Source organism: Chenopodium quinoa, unplaced genomic scaffold (assembly GCF_001683475.1).
Source record: "Chenopodium quinoa cultivar QQ74 unplaced genomic scaffold, ASM168347v1, whole genome shotgun sequence".
Taxonomy (NCBI): Eukaryota; Viridiplantae; Streptophyta; class Magnoliopsida; order Caryophyllales; family Amaranthaceae; genus Chenopodium; species Chenopodium quinoa.
In genome coordinates, this window is record NW_018744128.1 from 1,378,955 (window position 1) to 1,402,370 (window position 23,416).

Sequence of the window (23,416 nt, forward strand, 5' to 3'; positions counted from 1 at the left end):
TTGGTTGATTCGTTTGTGCAACAATGTGAGTAATTGTGATCATAATTTTGCAATTTTTAATTATCTCTAATTTGTTCTGTTATAATGCTCTGTTAATTTGAACTTAATTGATGTATTATTATTCACTTTCGATTTTTGAATTTACTACTTTGATTACATTATGATGAACGTTTTTGGATTGTTATACTTTGTATGAACATTTTGTTGCTTCATTTGTTGTTTTCTCTGTGTTTTAGAATTGTGTGTTTTTGTCGTATATTTTGTAGATTATACTTTCAATTAATCGTTTATGTTTTCTTATTCATACTTACTAATGTGTTTATGTTCAGTCTTAAAGTCATTTTTGATCATTTATTTTTACATTTTTATATCGATATTATGTGTAGTGGTAAATAATGAAAATATTGTTCAAAATATTATGTGCTGAAATTCTTTTTGCAATTGATCATGTGCTGTTTTGATATTGAACATTTTACTTATTTGTTATTGTTCATTCATGAAACTCTTTATGATCATTTATAATTGTATATTGTGCAGTGGAAAAAAATGATGATATTATGTATTTAGAAGCAGAACAGTCTGAATTAAAGGATAAAGAATTTAAATCTGAAGATGAAGCTTTCGAAGCGTATAATGAATATGCTTTTAGGAAAGGTTTTGGAATTCGAATTGGGAAGAGTAAGAGAAGAAGAGATGATTCTTTTTTGATGAAAAGATTTGTTTGTTGTAATGAGGGATTCAAAGATAATAAGTGTAAGAATAAAAGGATTTATGAGAAGTTGGGTCATCGAACTGGTTGTTTAGCTTTTGTGCAGTTTCATATTGATCATTTAGGGGTCTATACATGTACAAGACATGAAATGGTTCATAATCATACTATGATTCCTCCTGAAAAAAGGCATTTGATAAGGTCTCAAAGAGATGTGAATAAAGAGCAGCTTCTTTTCATTTCAACAATGAAATTGAGTGGAGTCAAAGTTACTGATTCTTTGAGGGTTCTAAAGAAGGAGGTTGGGGGATCTCCTAATCTTTGTTTTACTGCTTTTGATGCTTATAATGCATTGTCATCTGAAAAAGCTGCCCAAATTGAAGGATGTGATAGTAACCAATTGATTAAATATTTTGCCAAGAGACATGTGGATGAGGCAGATTTTTATTATGATTTTGAACAAGATGATAGTGGTGCTTTAGTTAGTTTTTTTGGCGTGATGGTAGGATGATGAGAGATTATCATTACTTTGGAGATTTGTTGGTTTTTGATACAACTTATAGAACTAATAAATATGGAATGATATGTGCTCCATTTGTTGGGATGAACCATCATGGTAACAATGTCATGTTTGGTATGGGTTTTATTCTTAATGAGCGCACCGAGTCTTTTGATTGGTTGTTTGATACATTTTTGCACTCAATGGGGAGGAAAAGTCCCATTACAATTATGACTGATCAAGCACAAGCAATTGCAGCGGGTATAAGAAACATTTTTCCTTCAACTGTTCATCATCGTTTATGTGTATGGCATCTTGAACAAAATTCTAAGAAACACATTGGAGCATTGAGAGCTTTGGAAGGCTTTACAAATTTGTTTGGATATCTTTTGAAGTATTGTGAAACTCCTGCTGAATTTGAATATTTCTGGAAAAGGTAAATTATTGTTTTTTGTATTTATTTTTTATTTTTATTATGTGATATATTTGATTATTATGTGATATATATATGAACATTTAGTGTTTTACATATGATCATACAATTTACTTTGTTATGTATGTTATCATAATATTATTAGTGTCCATATTGTTTATGATCATTATTCTTTATACAATGTACATATTTTAATTTATATTTTGTTCATTTTTAAATTAATATATGATCATTTCTGTTATACAGGATGTGTGATAAATACAAATGTGAAAATGATGATTGGTTATGTGATTTGTATAAAATAAAGGAAATGTGGTGTCCTGCTTATTCTAAGAAGTATTGGTCTGGTGGTATATTATCTTCTCAACGTAGTGAAACTACTAATAAGTCAGTTTCACAACGTCTTAATAAGACTCAAGGTTTATGTGATTTTTATCATGTTTTTCTTGATGTCATTTCTGAGTGGAGAAGTAAGGAAGGTGCAAGAGATTACAATACTCTGAGGGGTAATAGGCACCTAGCTTTTGCTAACATTGGTATATTAGTTCATGCAAGATCATTGTACACTATTCAAGCTTATGTGCTTTTTGAAGAGGAGTTCATTAGGGGGACAACTTATGATCATGTTGATAATGGTTTGCGTTTTCCAGAATATTCATATCTTCTTTGGAGGCCTGGGAAGGATATAATTAAGCATGAAGTTATTTTTAATAAGGAAACACATGCAATTTGTTGCACATGCATGTACTTTAGTGAGACTGGTTTACTTTGTTCTCATTCTCTTCGAGTATATCATTTGCATTGTGTGCGTAATATTCCACAAGAGTATATAATGAAACGATGGACAAAGGCTGCCATGTGTAGTCATGGTATTGAAGAACCTACTTTGAGGACAAATGTTGTGGATACTAGTGTTTGGAGGTCACAAACAATCAGAAAGTTTGTTAAGTTGATAACAAGTTGTCAGAATTCTTTGAATGCAAGGGCAGAGGTTGAGTGTTATTTCAATCTGTTAAAAGAACAGGTTGAGAGTGTATCAGGTGTAATTGACTTTAGTGAACCTGTTAAAGAGGTTGAAATTGTTGATCTTGAGATCAAGAATCCTCCAAAAGCTAGGCCTAAAGGTGAGAGGAATGTAAGGCCTAAGAGTACCTTGGAGAAGCAGTGTAACAAGGCAAAGGGTAATTTCAAGAGGAAAAAGTCTCTGTACACTCCTTACAAAAGGGGTATAGGGCAAGCAGTTGTACAGGTATATGATCATTTCATATTTTCAAATTGATCATTTCAGTTTTCGTAAATGATCATTTATGTTTTTTTTTAAATAGGAACTTGATGAGAACGGTTGTGCTGTTACTTATGCTAATTCTATTAGTGATCCCATTGAATTGATTGTTTTGAGCAATAAACGGGCTCAGGTAAATTCAATTGTGCCAAAAAAACATTTTATTTATATTTTATTAATATTGATTTTTATAATTTAAAAATATAGGTCGGCTTAAAATCAGCTGTTGTAGAAGAAATTCCTTCTAGTTCTAAGGAATCAAATCATAGTATTTCCAATGATTTTGATCAGGTATGTTTGTTTGTTATTGATTATAAATTTATTTTATTTTTTGGCATTTATGATCTATATTATAATTTTTTTTTATTTAATTTTTAATTTTTTATATTTTTTTTTGGTTTTTTTGTAGGCTACTGGTGAAAGCTCTCTTTCATCTATCATATCTATTGATGTTGATATTTCATCTATTGCTAAGGTTTTTTTTTCCATATTTGTTTGAATAAGTGTTTGTAACTGATCATATACTGGTTTATTAATGATCAATTTAATTTTTTTTAAAGGCGAAGGATTTAAATCTTGAAGGTGTTTCTGCTGTTCAAGCTCGTTCTAATGTTGGTGCAAATAAAGGTGCTTCTGGTGTTAAAACTTACTCTCAAATTAATCCAAGAGTTCCAATTCATACTAGTGCGTCAACAAAATCTCCTGTTGTTATTCAACCTACTGTTCCCAGGAATGTTCAAAATCAAACTCAGAATTGTTCAAACACCAATCCAGAAATGATCATATCCAACTCCAGCAATGTTCAATCAACAAATGTTCAAGTTATTTCTCCTACGGTTCAAATAAATGATCAAGGATTTCGTGTTCAGAATGTTCAAGTTACTCCTCCCACAGTTCAAAGAAATGATCAAGGTGCTCGTGTTCCAATTCTTCAATCAAGAAATGTTCAATTAGGTTCTAAAAAGATTTCTTCTAAGTATGATAGGTTGTTAGCCTTTTTTGATACAAGTGTAGCTAAACGTTTGGCTAATAAAGATAAATAATTAGTATTCCAGAACTTTATAAACATTAGACTTTTTTGTAATGTTGATTTAATTACTATTTTGTAATTTTGAATTTTCGATCTATTATGTAAAAGACATAAATATTATATTTTATATAGTACTATTTTTAGTATATTTGAACTTTATATTAGAATTTTATATGTTTTTAAAATTATACATTTATCAATGATTATTTAGTCATTAGAATTTTATATGTTTTAAAATTCTACATTTATCAATGATTATTTAGTCATTTGTATATGAACAAAAGTAAGAACCAACATCCAATTTATAAAACTTATAAAAAACTTTCATTCAAAGATTAAAATGAAATATCAATTACAATAATATTAAAATAAAATATAAAAAACTTTCATTCAAAGATTAAAATGAAATATCAATTACAATAATATTAAAATAAAATCCATAAGTCTATTTCTTAAAAAAAAAATAGTCATATATAAGAAATGAACATATACATAGTTGTAAATGAACATTTGAAACTACAAAGTTGCAAATTTTCTAGCTTTCCTTCTATTTGCTCTTGATTCAGTGTTTTCTTCAAATAACATCAGTTCTGCTATGTATTGGAGCCTTAGATTTCTAATTTGTTCCACTTGTTGAACAAAATGAATTGTCAAATTTTAATTAAACAATCTTTACTGTTTCATAAATGAATATTATATCTTAAATAATTGATCATTTATAACTCTTACATTGTTTGGTTTTAAATCACAAATCCAGCTCTCATTAGGATCAGCAGTGAAGGTTTCCATATGCTTCATAATGTAAACTCCACAGTTTGTATAGTCATTGTTGCTACGCCATTTCATCTTTTCCAAAACAATTGTGTAGTCTTCAATTCTTTTTGCATCTTGATATCCAAGGTGTTTCATATACTCTGCCAATCCTTTTAACTGATAGAAAAAAGAGTAAAAATTGTTTAGAAGTTTGTATTGTGATGAAGACATGAACAATTAATAAAATATAATTGATCATGTAGCCAACTATAAATGAACATATTATCTCACCATCATTTTTGGTTGTTCTTCATATTTTGCTTGGACTGATACCTTTTTTGGTAGTTTTCTATTGTCAATTATATGAATTTTGTCTTCTATATGATTGACGCACAACAGAAAAAAATGTTGAGAAGTTGATACTGGGAAGAAGACCTGAACAAATTATATAATGTTATTGGACAATATATTGAATGTAATTGAACATTTGTATCAAACAAGAATTAATACCTGTTTATATCCAACAATGCTGTCAATTTTATTCAACTTCAGTTCATTGTCAATTCTTTCTATGAAGGCATTAATTCTTGTCTTCATTGATGATCCTTCTCGACAAACTCTATTTGTGCACATAATGTGCTGTTGAAATAGAAACAAACATATAGAAGTTAAATGAATTTTTAGCAATTATTTATCATAGGAAAATAGAATCAATAATATAAAAAAAGAAGAAAGACTAACATGAAGCACTGTTGAGAAATAAATCTTGTTTCTCGGCTTTTTATGATTAAGAAACCTTGCCCATCCATCTATGACACAATTTGTCACTTCAACATCATCTCCAAGAGTTTTCATTTCATTTCTATTGATGAGATTCAAGCCATCATAGTATAAGAGTGCACTGCATTATGAACATTTAATAATATGATTGTGAACATATTTTTATAAAAGATATTAAACCTTAAGTTTAATTAGTGTAAGTAATTATCTTTCATCTTTTCCACCAAGAGCAAAGTCTACTGCAATTTGGTTCATGGCTTTCTCATCTTTAAACAGATCCTTGTACTTGACCAAGTAAGGAGATCGGAAAGCAGGAGGAATTGTTTGCTTTTCGCGTTTTGGTCTTGTTGTTCAATATAAAATATTGTTAAATTAAGAAAATTATGAGGAACATAAATGAACATTTGAGTGTATATAAATAAATTTGAAATTATACCTTTCAACCTTTTTCTTTTCAGTTTTTTTCTTCTTTTCTGCAATTGACTTTTTCTTATCATCATTCCTGGTCATATTACATAACACAAATATATATTTAGGTATATGAAAATGTTCATTATTATTTTTGAACATTTACTTAATATAAATAATGTACCTTTTTGTGACTTTTGAGGATGAAGCAACAATCTTCTTGTTTTCACTGAAAAGTCAAACAATGTCAGTACATATTAATAAAATATAAGCTTCTTATGTAACACCCTGAATCATTTTCAATTCATAAAATGAAAGATATTGATTTAACATAAACCACACATTCATATTACATATTCAACAAAATAATGTACACACATACAATAGTTTGAGAAACTCCAGTTTCAAGTTACAACACGATAGTAACATAAGTTAAATTGTTCCATCTAGATATTTTATCCTTACTAATTACATAACCCTAATAGTAAGACATGTCTTCAGGATTTTACCCCTCCACTTTTTCATCATTTTTTGTTTTTTCAAAAACATCTTCCTTGTTTTGTTTTCCACCTCCAACTGTGTTTTTTGGATCATCACTTTTTTCACCACCATCTGACCTAGGGTCAGCATCAACCACTGAACCAGATCCTGCATCTAAGAAAAAATTTAATTAGATATAATATTATTTCTTTGTAAATGAACATTTGAGTATTTATAATTGAACATTATACCTGTTCTAGGCAATCCTTCATTATCTGACCTAGTGTCAGCATCAAATTTTGAACCAGTTGCTGCGTCTAACAAAAAAATACAATTAATAATGAATATTTCTTGTTTGTAAATGAACATTTTACACTTTTTAATTGAACATTATACCAGTTCTAGAAAATTCTTCAATTCTTTGTTTTGAAGCTGCTGAAGTTTTACCCACATCCTTTACTCCAGTTGTATTATAAATCATCATTTTGGAGATACACTAAGTTAATAGTATTTACACATAATAATTAGAAATGAACATTTCTACTTAAGTTTATGTACATTATTATTAAATATATGAACATATTACCATTTGTTGAAATTATTGGTTGTTCAATTATATCACCAAGTGTTGAAGAGGTGGGCCCTGTTTCTGTTTAGGACAATTTAGACCACAAATTTAGAATTTTTCATATAAAAATTAGGATATATAGTCTCTTTTAGTTAGAATTTACCAATGGCTGGAGAAGGTGGAGTCAACCCCAAGCTGAAAGCTTTTCTGATGTCATATTCTTGTTCTTTTTCCTTTCCCTTTTTGGTTAATTTCTTCCCAGCCATTTGCTTCTTAGTTGTTTGCTTTTCAGACCCTTGCATCAGATTCTTCTCAGCTTGTGCAAGTGCATTTAGGAAATCCTCACTGCCAAAGAATTCTTCATCTTGGCTTAGAATTGATGGTTCCCTAGCTGCCACCTTTCCTAAAACTTCATCAACTTTTTTCACCAAGTCATTTCCAGGGAAGATATCCTTTGCCCTCACCAATTTTGAAGAAAGCTTTGACAGGTTTGAACAAGTTGTTTTTACCAGAGAAACAAAATCATCCATAAAAACCTATATGAATGAATATTAAAAATTATGCAGTTGAACATTTCAGATTATACAAATGAACATTTATGTTAACAAAAGTGATCATTTTATAACCTTAGGACTTTCTTCAACTTCTGCAGCAATCCTTGGTAGAATTTTCCCTCTCCCAAATCCCAATTCTAATTTAATCTTCAACCTCTCAAGAACCATGTCTCTATTCCATGCAGATATAATAGGAATTGTTCTTGGAGGCCTTTTGTCTAACCTCTGAACTCTATCAAAATAGAAGAACTACAAGAAAAAAGAAAACATGGAACATAACATAAACAGTAAAAAAAAGTGCATTTATTTAAATTTAAATGAACATTTTGTATCTAAGAATATACCATCAGAAATTGAAGAGGGCCTTTGTAGAACCCCTTGCCTTGCTGCTTTCTCCAATCAACATGACATTTGATAAGTGAGTCATATACAAACTGACACCAGTTCAAATTTTTTATGTTTTCTTTGTCCATCATAGAATAAAGAAATTTGAAATGGCATTGATTGTTTGATACACATTTCATCAAGCAGTTCACAGCCACTGCTAAAAAGTTAGTAATGAAATGTTCACTTGGTGGTCTGTTGTTGGTGAATTTATCATTTATGTATCCATTCACAATCTGCAAACAAAATGAACAAAACATTTATACTTTTGATCATTTAATGTATTTAAAATGAACATTTAAAACTGATCATACCTGACTCACTGATGGAGTTTTTCCTGACCATGATTTTCTCCATTTCTTCAGAAATTCTGCATACTCCTCACTAATTTTATCAGACTTTGGCTCAACAATTGTAATTTCTCCTGTAGGCAAGCCATAAACTACCCTAACATCCTCTACCTCAATTTATATTTTTTCATTCTTTGGTAGTTCAAAACACTAGCTATTTTCTTCAAAACTTCCCAATAACCAGTTACAGAATTTTTGATCAAGTTGAGGTAAACTAATGTCAAGAAGTGATCCTAACCCTATATCAACAACTTGTTGTTTTTGGGTAGGTGTCATCTTTTTTATCCATGCAATGAACTTCACATGTCCTCCTCTCTTTGAAGATTTCTCTTCCTCAAATTCATCTTCCTGAATTTCCTCAACTTCATCAGTTTCTATTGCTTGAACCATTTCAGTTTTCATTTTCTTTTTTCCCCTACCTTCAATCTTTCCTTCATCGTACAGTACCATCTTTTGCTCCTCCTTTTCAACCTTTGCCTTCACTGAATTCCCTTTCTTTGCCTGTTTCTTCATTGGCTTTACTTCTTCCTCTTCCTCCTCTTCCTCCACCTCATAATCATCCTCACTGACAGGCTCTGCTTCTGCTTTATAAACTTACTCTTCACTATCATCATCACTGTCAGTAGAACTTTCATCAGTAGGATCTTGAGAGGGTTCATCTGATGGTACTTCTTGTATTTTTTTTCTCTTTCCAGCATTTCTCTTGGCAGGACTGACATCTGAAAATTAAATATATAATTTTGTTTAAGTATTGAAAATGTACAGTAAGCAAATGATAAAATGAACAAAATTGTTTTCTCAAATGATCATTCTATATATAGAAATTGAACATTTATAATATATCATTATATACCTGCTTTTCTTTTGCCAGCAACCTTAGAAGTTTTCTTCACTTCTTCTGGAGTTTTCTTTTTCCCACCTATATATTGAAATTGAACATTAATGATATACCATCATAAATGATCATTCTATACATTAAGATTGAACATTTACCCTTTTTGCCTTGGTCTGGAGGATATTCAGCAGGAGCACCTGCCATTTTTTTTTATTGGAGTAGGTGCTGGAGGTGGTGCATCAGCTTCCTTTTGAATAGGAAAAGTCCTTGTAGACATTCTTCTCTTCTGTCCTATTTTTGCGGTTTCTTTAGCAGGTTCAACATCCTTCTTCAGGCTTCCCTTTTCAGATTCATCTAACAGAACATCTATTGTTTTTAAAAAAATTTATGTTAGTATATTTGAAAGTGTAATATTTATTGTGAAACAGAAAAGTATTATGATTACCTTGGCTCCTTGTAATTCTACCACTTGGCACAACAACAAGACTTTTGTTTTTGTTTTTCCTTGCAACCATTTTGTATCTTGTTTTCATTTTGGCTGACTGATCACTTTTTTGTGATGATGGAGCTGTCTCCTCACTAAGTTTTGTGGAAACTTTATCATCATCTTGATCTAGAAGATAAGTTTCATCCTCAATTTGAACAAAATCAGGTGCAATTTGTGCTGCATATGAAATGATCAAATATAAAAGATTAAATAAACATTTATTTAAATTGGATGACAAATGTTTACTATATACAATATAAATGAACATTTCAGATAATGAATATGTACATTTTCCACTATTTACCTTTCGGATCTGTTGTCTTTGTAGACTCATCTTCCACTGTTTTCTCTTTAGGGATTTTCTCCTTTTCAGGCTCTTTTTTCCCCTCTTGTCCTTCTATGAAAATTTAATTAGTTAATATTTATATATTTTTTTAATCTTATTGAACATTCAATGTTATGTAGATCCAATATGAACATTTTATGTAATAAAAATGTACATTTATAAATTTTTACCTTCTACATTTGTTGTCTTTGGAAAGACATCTTCCACAGTTTTGTCTTTAGGGCTTTTCTCTTTTTCAGTCCCTTTTTTTCCTTCTTGTCCTTCTATTAAAATTTATTTAGTTAAAATTTAATTTTTTTAATCTTATTGAATATTTAATATTATGCTTTTCCAATATGAACATTTTTTGTAATAAAAATGTACATTTTAAAAATTTTACCTTTTCCCACAGTTTTCTCTTCTATTGGCCCTTTTTCTTTCTTTTTTGCTTCACCTTCAAAAGTAATAGTATTGTTAAAATTGATATTTATGACTATTAAACAAAAATATTCAATAAATATGATCATTTACCTTTCCTGATTTCCTTGCTTGCCTTTTCCATTCTTTTGAGATTTCTCATAATTCTGATTGTCGATTCTTTGTACTTCCTGTAAATGTATGATATTGTTATATAACTTTGAAATATATTCATTAATTGATTAAATTAATTCAATTATTTAAATTTAAACATACTTTGGGTTTCTCTCTATGTCTAAATGTATTTCTTGCATCTTGTCCTTTAATGTTGTTATGCTTGAATCATCTTTGGGTTTTCTGATATTTCATTAAAAATATGTTTGAATTTACAATTTTGATTAGTAAATAAAAAAATGAACATATAACTTATATTACTATTGGCCATGAGCAAACTTTTTTGTACTGATTTTCAAATGAACATATAGTCTATCTAAATTGAACATTTAAGTTTTCTTACTTTTGGCCAAGACTATTCTTTACTGGATTGCTTTGCACTTTTGGTTGAACTTCTTCTTGCTTGCTGAAATCAATTTTAAGAAATACTTTTAATAAAAAATGCACATAAATTGTACACAAAATATACTATTATAAAAATGAACATTTGTTTATATAAAATTGATCATTAGTATACCTTTCATCCCTACTCTCTTTGTCAGTTGTGTTATGTGTAGCAGACACACTAGGAATGTTCTCACTTTGTTCACTTAAAAAAAACAGAATTATTTTATATAATATGATATTAAAGTATGAACTAATTTATACAATGAAGAAGATAATTAGTTATTTTGGTATAAAGCTTTTATACCTTATTGTTTGATTTGTCTCTGGTGGTCTTGATTTTGACATAACAAATTTCACTCAAACCTTTTTTTTTCACTAAAATTTTAAGAATTACCTAATAAGTTTGGTATATATATACAATGTACAATAATTGAATGTAAAAACAATTATTTTATACATATAAACTTACTTGCTTAAAGTGTATCTTTCATAACTATTATCATATTCATTTTGTTCTATAACCTTCTTTAGAGTTAATGGTTCAGATTTCCCATCTCTAAATTGAAGCAAGTGTATCATTCTAAATGGCACATCACTACATTATAAATTAATTACATGACATTAGTTTGAATGCATATCACTGAAATGATTATTATCATATTTATATATGTGCATGATGATTTAATGAAATGTATATTTGTTATTTAAATCTCAATGAATACTCAAATGAACAAATATACATATATGATCATAATTATATCTATAAATGAACATTATGAGTATCAAATATGATCATATACAATGATGTTTCAATGAAATGTACTTTTGTTCTTAAATCTCAATAAATACTCATATGAACAAATATAAATATATGATCATAACTATATCTATAAATGAACATTATGAGTATCAAATATGATCATATACAAATAACATATTAAACAAAGATAAAACCAATTTTTATCAAATACAACTAGCATATTAGACATGAACATAATATATTCTGTAAATGACTAATTACCTTGGTAGTGGAGACATTGTTAAATCCGTACCAATTGACTTGTCAATATCTTTTAAAAGTTCCGGATCTACAATTGGATCATTTTGGCGGTTTTTTTTTCAATTTGTCTACTCTTGACTGAAGAGGTACATCATCATCATCGTCTCTGTTTTATTTAATAAATTGTTAATGTTTTAGTTATTTTCAGTAAAATCTTAGAACAATTACTACAATCGCAAAAAATTTTAACAAAAATTAGGTTTTACAAATAAATTCGCTCTATAATCTTCATCGCAAGAATATGAACAAATTAGGTTTTACAAAAGTTAGGGTTCATACATATCTTCAGAAATTTTCAACAAATTACTCGTCTCTGAAGTATTCTTCTCCAAAATCATACTACAATTGCAAAAAATTGAATAAAAATTAGGTTTCACACATAAAATCGCACTATAATTGTCATCGAAAGAAAATGAACAAAATTACTTACTCTTTAGATACATTTTGCTCCGATTTTGCAGTTTCTTCTTGCATGTTCTTCTCTGTAGTGGTTTTTTGCAAAATCGCACTACAATCGCAACAAAATGAACAAAATTAAGGTTTCACACATAAAATTGCACTACAATCTCAAAAAATGAACAAAACTAACGAAATTACTTACTCTTTTTGTTGTGATTGTTTAATTTCTTCTCGAATATCAGACATTTGAAGCAATTTTGGAGTATTTTGAAGCAATTTTTCAGTGATTTAAATTGAAATTTGTTCCGATTCGTTGGGTTTGATGAGAGAGAAACTCTAGAGAAATGAAGAAGATGGTGTTTAGAGAGAGAGAATGATTTGAAATTGATTTTTTTTTTTTTATGTATATATATATGTGGGGTAGGGGAAGTTAGTTATGCAGTTACTGTGGTTATTGTGGGGAGTGGGTAATTATTGTGGGTTAGTGGAGGGGGTGTGGGTAGTAACTCTAAACGCTGCGTTTAGAGGGAGTGTAGGTTGGGCTACCTACACTAGGGTCTAGGGTATACCAATTAACTAAATTATAGTGTACATGTATGTGACCAAAACATATGCTAATTGTAGCAAATATAAAAGTAAACATGAAACATGAAATATTAACATAAATAAGGCAGTCCATTATTATAATCGTTGATGAAAGCGAATTGTCACTTTCACCAGCAGCTGTGTTGGATCAAAAGTATGAAAGTTGGACTAATTATTTTGTTGGTTGACATGATCATATCTCATATTATACTGATTATTCGGTTATTCCCATCAAATTAAGCCAGGCCACTTTGACTAGATTAAATTATAATCCTTCTTTAAAAGTGCTTAGTTGATTTTAACATTAAATTACCATAATTTTTTTAAAGTATGCAATTAGAGATATGGCTGGTTAAAACATGCACGTTAGAAACCACAAAAAATGCAAATGAGTAGAACAAAAAAGAATGGAGAAAGTAGTTATAATTTATAATTATAAATACTCTGAATATGATCCTAAATTTGCTCAACCTTACTACACTTAATCATACGTTCGTTGTTGATAATTTTTAAAATAATAAATTATTTCTATATATATTTTTAGTCATTTTACGCAATATAATACAATTACTTTTTTTTTTTTTGAACAGATATAATACAACGAACTAGTTTAATGCCGTGCATTGCACGGCTTAAATAGATATTATTTGTTTAAAATAGTTGTCAATATTATGTATTTGAAAAAAGCGTGATAATAATCTCATTTATTAATTTTGAAAGAAATATTGTGTTTGTTTAGTTTTATAACTTAGGAGGAAAAAAATAGAGAAAAAAAAATTATGATGTCAAAAATAATTTTGGCGGGAAAATTTTTCATAAGAAGTCGACAAGTGTTTCTTAATGAAGTCAGCATCTTTTATTTTAGTTATAGTTAATGGATTAGTTAACATCTAGCAACTAGTAGCTAATTCTCAAAAGAATTCTAGGCCAAAATACACTTCATATTAATGTATATAGAAAGTGGTCCGATCCAAATAATTTGTACAATTGTTTATATTCCACTACCTAGTAATGGAATGAGTAATAATTTATGATCCCATGTGTATAAATTCAGGCATTCCGATTTGTAACACAAGGTGACAACTGCCATCAACCAAAATCATAAGTTTTCAGCAAAGCAAATTATGTCTTTTGGCTTCAACCTTACTATATTTTTATATTTTGGCTTGTGACCCACCAAAAATTTATTAATAATTATTAATTAGGGTACAATTTTGCTTCATAATTCAGTATGCTTAATTCTTGAGGTCGTAATTTTCACTCTTGATCATGATCACTTAAGTAAATTATGAAGATAAAAGAGAGGAAAGAATATTTGGAACAAACTTATGGAGTAGATATGCTTTATTATTTGCTTGTTATAAAAAGCAAAGGCATCAAAAGCTGTAAATTTTCAAAGATAAGTTTAATTACTTGACTAATTAAAAGTCTAAACTCTCTCTTTTTTGCCATTTTTCAACGGAAATTTTGTGTAGAACTACCCTAAAGATAGGGTCATTTGTGAACAACTACCCATTTTTTTTTATTTGTTTAGAACTATCCATAAGTTTGAAAACATTTGGGTAGTACTATCCATTAACATTTTTCGTCCAATTAAGACGTTATCAGAGCTCACTTTTTTTCACTTTTGCCAACCAATAAACTTTCCCAATTTGTATAAAGGTTTTAATTTACCTTAATTAACTTAATTAAGGATTTAATCATAATTTATTTTAGGGTTCATGAGTGTAGTATTATTTGGGGATTTTAATTTCTAAGGTTTTGGGGTTTAATTGAATTGGGTTTTTTTTGCTTATTTTAACATTAATTGACCATTGTAATTGAAAAAAGTAAAAAATTGGGCCGAAATAACGTTTTAATGGGACGAAAAAACGTTAGTGGGTAGTGCTACACAAACTTTTCCAAACTTACGGGTAGTTCTAAACAAATTAAAAAAAAATGGGTAGTTGTTCACAAATTACCCTATCTTTAGGGTAGTTCTAGACAAAAATTCCCTTTTCCAACTAATGTTTTTGTTTGAATTTTAGGTAAGAAAACAACATTAAATCTAAGATTGTGTTCTTTCTATTAAGATGGAATAACTATATATATACTTAACTATAGTTTAGATATCAAGATGGATTAGCTATACTTAACTATATATAGTTTAGCTATATAATTATAATTAAATACTACATACATGATACATCTAACATTGACTTGTGCTTATTTCGTACTGTATGATCAACAGATCAAGTCATATTAGATGGGTTGGTAGAAAGGTTGAAATATTTGAGACAAGACTGCAACCTTAATTAATTAGCTTTCTAATATATATAGTGGTAAACTTGAATACTATTACAAGATTCTATATAAAGATTTTGACGTATGATGTAGTTCATATAGTGTGTGACTAGAGTAGTTTGGTTCATTGGGGAATTGTAAATTCCCATGAAATTTCATTTTGTGGGAAATAAATTTCATCATTAAAATTATGGGAATTCAACAAATTTGTTTGGTTATGAATGGAGGAAGTAAATTCTCATGGAAATTTCATTTATCAAGGGGGGATAAGGTAAGTGAATTCCTATATTTTGTGAGAAGCCATCACTTTTTTGTGTCAACCAAACAAGAGGGTGAAAATGAAATTCATGAGAATTTTAACTTCTCGCAAAATATTTAGCCAACCAAACAAAGCATAAGTAATAATAATCACGTAATGTATGACTAAATGATAACGTCAATGCATATATAACTATATAGGCAAGCTAAGCTAATATACCGTATGCGAACACAACACACTTTATTGCAAAAGATTTTGACATTTAATCATCAAGTAATTCCTTTAATCTATTTTAATTACAAGGTTTGAAAACTTACACGATTCACACACTCATTGACTGTCTTTGCATTGTAATATAAAATCGTTACATTCATTTCAATATGTAAGAAATCTGCCTTGAATCGGTAATCAAGTTGGTATGCGGTAGTGTAGTGCATTGTACACAATTGTATAGTTTGTGTTGCTACGTACTCTTCAGTATAGATGGCCATGTGGTTCATGGTATATGGTCGTGTAGTTCTGCTATCACAAGACATGTCACACGGTCGTGTGGTTCAAGGTACACAGTCGTGTGGTTTTGGTCTATGTGATTATTATTAGGGCTTTGGCCTAAATTTAGTTTCTTTTTGGAGAGTTTGATATATACCCTTAGGGTTACTCCTAGCTAAATCAGTTGAGTGATTATTCATAAATCTGATAATCTTTTGTGTATTTTTCATCTGTGAGATTTGAGAGAGATAACATTAGAAGTCTAAGATACAATCATTCTATTTTCCGTGATTGATCTCAAATATGTTCTGAAGTAATATGTTTTCCTCAAGATTAACAAAACTATTACTCCCGCCTGCTTGCAAATGTAGTCAATGCATTGTTGGTGAACCACGCAGGTAAATCTCTGCGTCTGTGTTTTCTTGTTAATTCTACATTCAATATTTGTTCTTTTAATACATCTGTTATAACACAACATACAATCAAAATATAATATATCCTAAAAACGTGATAGAGATATTATCAATGTTTTAAAAAGTGCATTGGTAATTAATTAAGCTAAAAACTCCCAATGTTATAATTTAGAAAAATAAATAAATAAATTAATAAAGAGAGAATGATTTAATTGAAATCTAGAAGAGGCGACTTGGGAGAAGATAGGTTACTTTGCCTTGGCTTCTCTATGAGGGCAATTTGAGCTCAAATGGATTAGAGATTTGAGATAGTGCACATAGCCACTTATACATTGACATACATGATACATCTGATACATGCCCATGCATGGTGATTGAGTGTGTGACAAATATAAATGATGGCGTCTTGTCGTCTGCCCTTAAGGCCAATAGTCTTGTTGTAGAGAATTCTTAATTATATTACTTTGGTTTAGACATCAAGATGTATGTCATTTTATGTTCTCTTTTTCTACAAGGTTTGCAACAACCAAAAGTTTTAAAGTTTCATTTTTTATCTCCAAATGTTTCATGATTTTCATTCATCCTTTTCACAAATTATTACCACTTAGGGCATGTTCTGATTTACTAAAAACAACTGAACTAGAGCTGAATTGATTAGAGCTGAGTTGAACTGAACTGAATAGAGCTAAAATGAATTGTTTATGAGAGCATAAAATTAAAAATTGAATTAACTGAACTAATTGGTGTTGAACTGACTGAAATTAAGCACCCCCCTCTCTTTAGTGAGATTTAATATTTTTTTTTGGGGCAATGAGATTTAATATTTATAATTGTGGATGATAAAATTTATTGAAAGACACTCCTTCCTCATGCAACCCTTATCTCTCAAATTTATCAATCTATGTTACCTCCATATAAGAGAAGAATACAATGTTATTATAACAAGATTTAATTTATGAAAAACTTTTGTATATACCAGGTTTACACTAATATTAGTGTACATCGAGGCATCGAGCAGTATAAGGATAACTTATAGCTAATTTTAGGGTAACTTTTTGCCTTTTTTTTTAGTAACATTAAACATCATACAATTTTTATATAAATAGACAACAAGAAAAGTTTTATAAAGGTAATTTAATTACATTCAATCACTTGTAATTGTTTTTTAGTCATTTAAAATGTGATTCTTTACTAATAAAGCGTTGATAATTTTTATTTGTATTGGTTACTTTTATGCATATTGGGGTAACTTTTATTCATTTCAGGGGTAACTTTTGATTACTTTAGCCTATCTTTATAATGGATGTACAATAATTATTATACACCCGATTTTTTAAAAAGTTTATGTAAATTTATATCCACAACCATGCTCATTATACTTGGTAATTTCGTATAATAGATGTACTGTATTCTTTGAATATCTCTAATAACAACCCTACATACCACCAAATAAATTGATGGTAACAAACCAACATCAATATCAATATAAACTTCAATATGCAAAATCCGTAACATAACTATATTTTTACTAACCGGAAAAATAAATACTCAAATTGCTTATGCACATTTTTATTTTACAAAATTAAATACCCTCAACCCTCAAGTAGCATATGTACTGTTTGGGTCCAATTTAGTCCAATTGGGCTTAGGCATTAAATGATCCAATTAAAAGCCCAAGGTCAAGGTTCATCTCTCCAATTGTGCTAAAGTCAAAGGTCAGTCCTCAAGGCAAGCCAATTGGGCTAAGGCCCAACTTCTCCATGTATGCAGAGGTATAAAAGCCATCAATATTACATTTGTACATTCATTCAAGCAAAGCCTCAAGCAACTAATTCTCTTGCATAGTCTTCTCTTTCTACACACTGTACTGACTTTAGCATCGGAGGGGCCTTCCTCGGCAACATTACTTGGATCGAATCTAGTCTTCTCCGCTTCATCGGACCTTCGGCAAGGTCCCATTGTTTTCACCCGAAACAATTTGGCGCCGTCTGTGGGGACCACTTTCAAAAATCTTTAAGCCAAATTTCTAACCAAGATCATCTTGCAATTATCTTAGTAGCAATGGCTAAGAACCGCAAGAGAAAAGGCCTCCGTCAAGGAGCGGGCGAAAAGCCTAAAACCCCTACACCATCACCCTCGCCGGACCGGAACTCTCCCAAGGGTGCCAGCTCGGGGGGAGGATCATACAGGGAGGATTCCCTTTCTCCCGTAATTCATGACTCTCATCATAGGCCGAGTCACTCTCGGTCTAGCAGGGGTGAGTCCGATCATAGGACACATTCAGTGCCCCAAAGCCAACCATCGACTGTGCGCCCTCATTCCCATACTCGGCCGAGGACCCCTTTGACGGGGCCCAGCTCGGAGGAGGTGGCAAGAGCGCTGGCAGTGCTCATGGAGGCGATGAGGGCACAAAATATGCCACCACCTCGTGATCGAACTCCTCCGCATACCCGGCATCAGCGGAGGAAGCTAGACCATGATGGTGGGAAGCTTCCTTCCTTCCGGGAACTGGAAGAGTGGGAAGAGGATACCTTGAAAAATGAAAAAGAGAGGAAAAAGAACCCTCAATTTTTAAAAGGATCCTCATCCTCCCGACCAGAAACGCATAAGAGCAGCAGCTCAGCTTCTCGGCCAGAATCTACTCATCGAGAACCTGAGACTGTTCGCCGAAGCGTCCTCGACCGACTCGGCGACAAGGAACCGAGCGTGCGCAGTCGCCTCTCGTTCCCTGCGGCCGAGGCCCAGACTTCCCAGCCAGGGACGAAAACCACTCCTACCTCTCTAAGAGGGCGGAGCGCGGTCCCTTCGGCCAGGAACAAGGGCAAGGTCGTTATGCTACCCGCCAGTTCGCCATTCGAGCAATGGATACTGGAAGAGCACGTGCCCACGGTTAAAATACCGTCGCACATCGCATATGACGGGACCTCGGATCCGAAGAACCACGTGGCCTCGTATGAGACTCATATGCATCTTTGCCCCAGATCCGAAGCGACTTGGTGCAAATATTTCCCAACCACTCTCAAGGGGGTCGCGCAAGCGTGGATCTCCAAGGGAGTAAAGTAAGGCTCCATAACAGGGTGGGATGATCTGTCCTCCAAATTTAGGAGCAAGTTTTCCACGGCAAACCGCCGAGAGAAGACTACTGCAGAACTCATGAGTCTGCAACAGGGGGAAACCGAAAGCCTCCGAGACTATCTGACCCGTTTCAGTAACGAGTCATCCAGCGTCTCTCAGCTGGACCAGGGGCTAGCCGTTTTTGCAATGCAGAATGGCCTTCAGCCCGGGAAGTTCCTAGACTTCATGGTCATGCATACCCCGCAGACCTTGGAGGAAGCTCTGAATGCCTCGGATAAGTTCATCCGAGCCGAAGAATGGAACAAAGCGAAAACCCAACCTCAATTCAGGGGAGGGAAACAAAGACAAATACCTTTGTCTGAAGGCCAAGGCCATAAGGCAAAGGGAAAGTCAAAGGCCTCGGAGCAATCTTCGGCCAGCGACCCAAAGAGGGAAAAATCTGCCTCATACACAGGCAGATACGAGTCCTACACTCCGCTCTCTCTTCCACGCGCCAAAATTTACAGCGTGACGAAGGAGGAGCAGAGTTATCGAAAGCCGAGACCACTCCCAGAGTGGTATCAGCGAAAAAATAAAAATCAGTGGTGCGAGTTCCACGAGTCTCCGGGACACAACACTGAGGAGTGTATCCAACTGAAGGACCAGATAGAGGACATGGTCCGGAAGGGATACTTGAAAAAATACATCGCGGATCACCGCGAGAAAAAAGAGTCCGAGAAGTCAGCAAAGGACTCTCTGCAAGACCTCGACTTCCCCCAGAAGAACAGTAAAAAGCCGGAGGGGAAATTCTCTCCGATCAATGTTATCTCGGGAGGAATATGCTCTCGGAGGGAGCACAAGCGACACCTTAGGGCTTTGACTCACCAGGTGAACAACGCTGACATTAAGTCTCCCCAATCGCCGGTGCCGAACATGACGTTCACAGCCGCCGACTGCTGGGGGATAACGTTCCCTCACGAGGATCCGTTGGTGATCATCGCCACGGTGGCCAACCACGACGTCAGTAAGGTCCTTGTTGACGGTGGCAGCGGAGCAAACATTCCGCTCCGAAAGGCCTACAATCAAATCAAGCTGAAGCCCAAGCACCTTACGCCGGTACCCTACCCGGTATCCGGGTTCAACGGGGCTTCAACTTATCCAGATGGGAAGGTGACACTTCCTATCACCATCGGCTGCGATGAGGCAGCCAGGAACGTCATGATTGAATTTTTGGTCATTGACGCTCCTTCAGTGTACAACGTGATTTTGGGGAGACCCATAATTCATGAGATCCAAGGGGTCGTCTCAACTTATCATCAGCTGATGATTTACGTCTCAGACGCCGGCTTCCCCGAAAGGATACAGGGCAACCAAAAGGACGCCCGAAGGTGCAACTACCTCAAGCCATCCAGTAGTCGCCCAGATGACGACAAGGATGAGGAGGATAAAGAAAAAGAAAGAGAGCCAAGCACAAAAAAGCCGAAAGGCCTAAGTGCTTCGGCCCAAGGATCTGAACCCAGAGGTAAAGGGCCCGAAAGGGAAAATGCTAGCTCTTCAGCTGAACAGCAGGACTCAGAGAGCCAGCCGAAGAACAAAAAGACTAGGACACCTGCTGACATAGGCAGCAGGCCAGATTATGAAGAGTCTAGTCCATCAGCAATGGACATGGACCAACAGACTGAAACAGTTGAGTTGGCCGAAGGAGACGTTGAGAAATGTGTAACAATCGGGATGGACCTTGATCCGAACACCCGTTGTGAACTTATTCAGCTCCTTCGGGACAACATAGATGTGTTTGCTTTCTCGGCAACTGATATGCCCGGGATAAGTCCAGACCTCATCTCCCATAAGCTTAATGTTGACCCAACGTGTTGACCAATTAAGCAAAAGAAGCGGAATTACTCCGCTAATAAGAACCGAGACATCGCAGCCAAGGTCAAAAAATTGCTGGAGGCAGGCTTCATCAAACCTTGCCAATATCCAGAATGGCTGGCAAATGTGGTGATGGTGCAGAAGGCCAATGGTACCTGGAGGATGTGCGTTGACTTCACGGACCTAAATAAGGCTTGTCCGAAGGATTTATATCCCTTGCCGAGGATCGATCAGCTAGTCGATTCGACAAGTGGCCATGCCTTGCTTAGTTTCATGGACGCATTCTCGGGATATCATCAGATCTTCATGCACCCCGACGATCGAGCAAAGACATCATTCGTCACGAACGCTAGGGTGTACAATTACAAAATGATGCCCTTCGGATTGAAAAATGCGGGGGAAACCTATCAAAGGCTGGTGGATCAAGTTTTTGCCGATCAAAAGGGCCGAAACATGGAAGTCTATGTCGACGATTCGATCGTCAAAAGCAAAAGACCTGAGGACCATGTTAAGGACCTGGCTGAAACTTTCGCCACCTTAAGAAAGCATCAAATGAAGCTGAATCCGAAGAAGTGTGTCTTCGGCGTGAAGTCAGGGAAATTCCTTGGGTTCATAGTCAGCAAAAGGGGGATTGATGCCAATCCCTCCAAAGTTAAAGCAGCGCTCGACCTTCCTGAGCCGAAAACAAAGAGGGATGTTCAGCGGCTCACCGGAAGAATGGCAGCCCTCTCGAGGTTCATTTCCAGAGCTTCGGATAAGGGGTTACCTTTCTTCAAAGTCCTGAAACTCCCGAAAACAAAAGAGCTCGTTTGGGAGGAAGAGCAAAAAGACGCCTTTAAGCAGCTTCGGGAGCATCTGGCTCAAATCCCAACGCTGGCTAGCCCAGCAGAAGGAGAAACTTTGTACCTGTATGTGGCCGTTAGCCCAGCCACCATCATTGCAGTACTGCTGAAGGAAGAAAGTAAAAGTCAGCAACCGATCTACTTTGTCAGTCATACACTGACGGATGCCGAGACTCGCTACCCTCTACTCGAGAAAGTCGCTTTCGCGGTAGTAGTAGCTGCTCGGAAGCTGAGGCCCTATTTTGATTGTCATCAGATAGTGGTCTTAACTGATCAGCCGTTGGAAAAAGTTCTCGGCAAGGTTGAAAAATCTGGTAGGCTAGCCAAGTGGGCTTTTGAGCTCACCGAATTCAGCATCAGCTACCGTCCGAGGGCTGCCATTAAGGCTCAAGCTCTAGCGGATTTCTTGGCCGAATGCTCATACCAAGAAGCGCTAGACAATGAAAAGAAAGTTTGGACCGTGTTTACAGATGGATCTTCCACCGAAAACGGTTCGGGGGCAGGAGTAGTGATAACTTCTCCCGAAGGCAAATCCTTTGAGTATGCACTAAAATTTTCTTTTAAGGCCTCGAACAACGAAGCCGAATATGAGGCAGCAATCGCCGGCCTAGAATTGTGCATCTCCCTGGAAGCCGATCATGTCTGCCTGAAAACAGACTCTCAGCTAGTTGCAAATCAGATTAGCGGCAGCTACGAGGCCAAAGAGCCCTCCATGATAGCTTATCTTGCCAAGACCAAGTCAGTCATTGCAGAGCTGAAAACTTTTGAGGTTCAGCTGATCCCAAGGGGTCAGAATACTCAAGCCGATGCACTCTCTCCAAACTTGCCAGTTCATCTCTTACCGAGCTGTACAGATCTGTATATGTAGAAGTGCGTCGAGAGAGAAGTGTCGACGAAGCACCTGAAGTGTGCTGCGCTGACCCAGAGCCTAGTTGGATGGACCCCATCCTAGCTTTCAAGCTTCGGGGAGAAACTCTCGAAGATAAAGCTTTGGCCTCCAAGATGAAGAGAACCAGCTCAAGGTTCATTGTCTTCAGGGGGGAACTTCTGAAAAAGTCCTTCTCAGCCCCATTGCTGAAATGCGTGGGACCAACAGATGCAGATTATATCCTACGGGAGATTCACCTCGGCATCTGTGGGAACCACATTGGGGGAAGGACCTTAGCCCACAAGGCATTGAGGGCTGGATATTACTGGCCCACCATGATCGCAGATGCTAAGGAGCTGGTCCGAAAATGCAAAAAATGCCAAAAATACGCTCCAGTTATCCACCAGCCAGCAAGGGATCTTCAGCCGATCCTTAAT

At 34.1% G+C, this 23,416-nt stretch overlaps 4 protein-coding genes and 2 long non-coding RNA genes across 9 annotated transcripts; 1 reads left to right on the forward strand and 5 right to left on the reverse strand.

The window, feature by feature from the left end:
* The first annotated feature begins 1,190 nt into the window (after positions 1-1,190).
* Positions 1,191-3,989, forward strand: LOC110692750 (protein FAR1-RELATED SEQUENCE 5-like). 3 transcript variants are annotated; one of them, XM_021869811.1, is made up of 6 exons: positions 1,191-1,644; positions 1,888-2,890; positions 2,967-3,056; positions 3,131-3,214; positions 3,333-3,398; positions 3,484-3,989. In XM_021869811.1, the coding sequence occupies exons 1-6, from the start codon at positions 1,217-1,219 to the stop codon at positions 3,964-3,966; spliced, it is 2,154 nt and encodes a 717-aa protein (XP_021725503.1). In that variant the 5' UTR covers positions 1,191-1,216; the 3' UTR covers positions 3,967-3,989. The 3 variants fall into 3 exon arrangements, with proteins under 3 accessions (XP_021725503.1, XP_021725504.1, XP_021725505.1); XM_021869812.1 differs by lacking the exon at positions 3,333-3,398; XM_021869813.1 differs by lacking the exon at positions 2,967-3,056.
* A 423-nt stretch (positions 3,990-4,412) lies between these two features.
* LOC110692889 lies at positions 4,413-5,916 on the reverse strand. The gene is made up of 4 exons (XM_021869966.1): positions 5,695-5,916; positions 5,448-5,607; positions 5,217-5,345; positions 4,413-5,141 (listed from the first exon to the last, which is right to left on the reverse strand). The coding sequence occupies exons 1-4, from the start codon at positions 5,739-5,741 to the stop codon at positions 4,989-4,991; spliced, it is 489 nt and encodes a 162-aa protein (XP_021725658.1). The 5' UTR covers positions 5,742-5,916; the 3' UTR covers positions 4,413-4,988.
* A 958-nt stretch (positions 5,917-6,874) lies between these two features.
* Positions 6,875-7,664, reverse strand: LOC110692860. Its single transcript, XM_021869942.1, has 3 exons — positions 7,569-7,664; positions 7,106-7,478; positions 6,875-7,023 (listed from the first exon to the last, which is right to left on the reverse strand). Exons 1-3 carry the CDS (start codon positions 7,662-7,664, stop codon positions 6,899-6,901), a joined length of 594 nt encoding a protein of 197 aa, XP_021725634.1. The 3' UTR covers positions 6,875-6,898.
* A 133-nt stretch (positions 7,665-7,797) lies between these two features.
* LOC110692861 lies at positions 7,798-8,743 on the reverse strand. The gene is made up of 3 exons (XM_021869943.1): positions 8,401-8,743; positions 8,195-8,304; positions 7,798-8,116 (listed from the first exon to the last, which is right to left on the reverse strand). The coding sequence occupies exons 1-3, from the start codon at positions 8,741-8,743 to the stop codon at positions 7,829-7,831; spliced, it is 741 nt and encodes a 246-aa protein (XP_021725635.1). The 3' UTR covers positions 7,798-7,828.
* An 867-nt stretch (positions 8,744-9,610) lies between these two features.
* LOC110692890 lies at positions 9,611-10,181 on the reverse strand. Its single transcript, XR_002505537.1, has 3 exons — positions 10,069-10,181; positions 9,857-9,949; positions 9,611-9,729 (listed from the first exon to the last, which is right to left on the reverse strand). It is a non-coding gene; the product is annotated as an uncharacterized LOC110692890 (long non-coding RNA).
* Positions 10,182-10,283: 102 nt separating this feature from the next.
* Positions 10,284-12,689, reverse strand: LOC110692891. 2 transcript variants are annotated; one of them, XR_002505539.1, is made up of 6 exons: positions 12,517-12,689; positions 12,346-12,423; positions 11,877-12,021; positions 10,812-10,874; positions 10,409-10,485; positions 10,284-10,331 (listed from the first exon to the last, which is right to left on the reverse strand). It is a non-coding gene; the product is annotated as an uncharacterized LOC110692891 (long non-coding RNA). The 2 variants fall into 2 exon arrangements; XR_002505538.1 differs by having other exon boundaries at positions 12,346-12,685.
* Between the last annotated feature and the right edge of the window lie 10,727 nt (positions 12,690-23,416).

Bases quoted from the DNA above. Each gene is read 5' to 3' on its own strand.
- LOC110692750 (XM_021869811.1), top strand. From the start codon at position 1,217: ATGATGAGAGATTATCATTACTTTGGAGATTTGTTGGTTTTTGATACA. The intron at 3,057-3,130 runs GTAAATTCAATT...TTAAAAATATAG, and splicing joins TGAGCAATAAACGGGCTCAG to GTCGGCTTAAAATCAGCTGT. The intron at 3,399-3,483 runs GTTTTTTTTTCC...TTTTTTTTAAAG, and splicing joins ATATTTCATCTATTGCTAAG to GCGAAGGATTTAAATCTTGA.
- LOC110692889 (XM_021869966.1), bottom strand. From the start codon at position 5,741: ATGAACCAAATTGCAGTAGACTTTGCTCTTGGTGGAAAAGATGAAAG. The intron at 5,608-5,694 runs ATAATTACTTAC...TTCATAATGCAG, and splicing joins CTTGGTGGAAAAGATGAAAG to TGCACTCTTATACTATGATG. The intron at 5,346-5,447 runs GTTAGTCTTTCT...CTATTTCAACAG, and splicing joins ATTTCTCAACAGTGCTTCAT to CACATTATGTGCACAAATAG.
- LOC110692860 (XM_021869942.1), bottom strand. From the start codon at position 7,664: ATGGTTCTTGAGAGGTTGAAGATTAAATTAGAATTGGGATTTGGGAGA. The intron at 7,479-7,568 runs GTTATAAAATGA...TCATTCATATAG, and splicing joins AAGTTGAAGAAAGTCCTAAG to GTTTTTATGGATGATTTTGT. The intron at 7,024-7,105 runs GTAAATTCTAAC...TGTCCTAAACAG, and splicing joins TCCACCTTCTCCAGCCATTG to AAACAGGGCCCACCTCTTCA.
- LOC110692861 (XM_021869943.1), bottom strand. From the start codon at position 8,743: ATGAAGAAACAGGCAAAGAAAGGGAATTCAGTGAAGGCAAAGGTTGAA. The intron at 8,305-8,400 runs GTTTTGAAGAAA...GCTTGCCTACAG, and splicing joins CTGTAACTGGTTATTGGGAA to GAGAAATTACAATTGTTGAG. The intron at 8,117-8,194 runs GTATGATCAGTT...TTTTGTTTGCAG, and splicing joins AAACTCCATCAGTGAGTCAG to ATTGTGAATGGATACATAAA.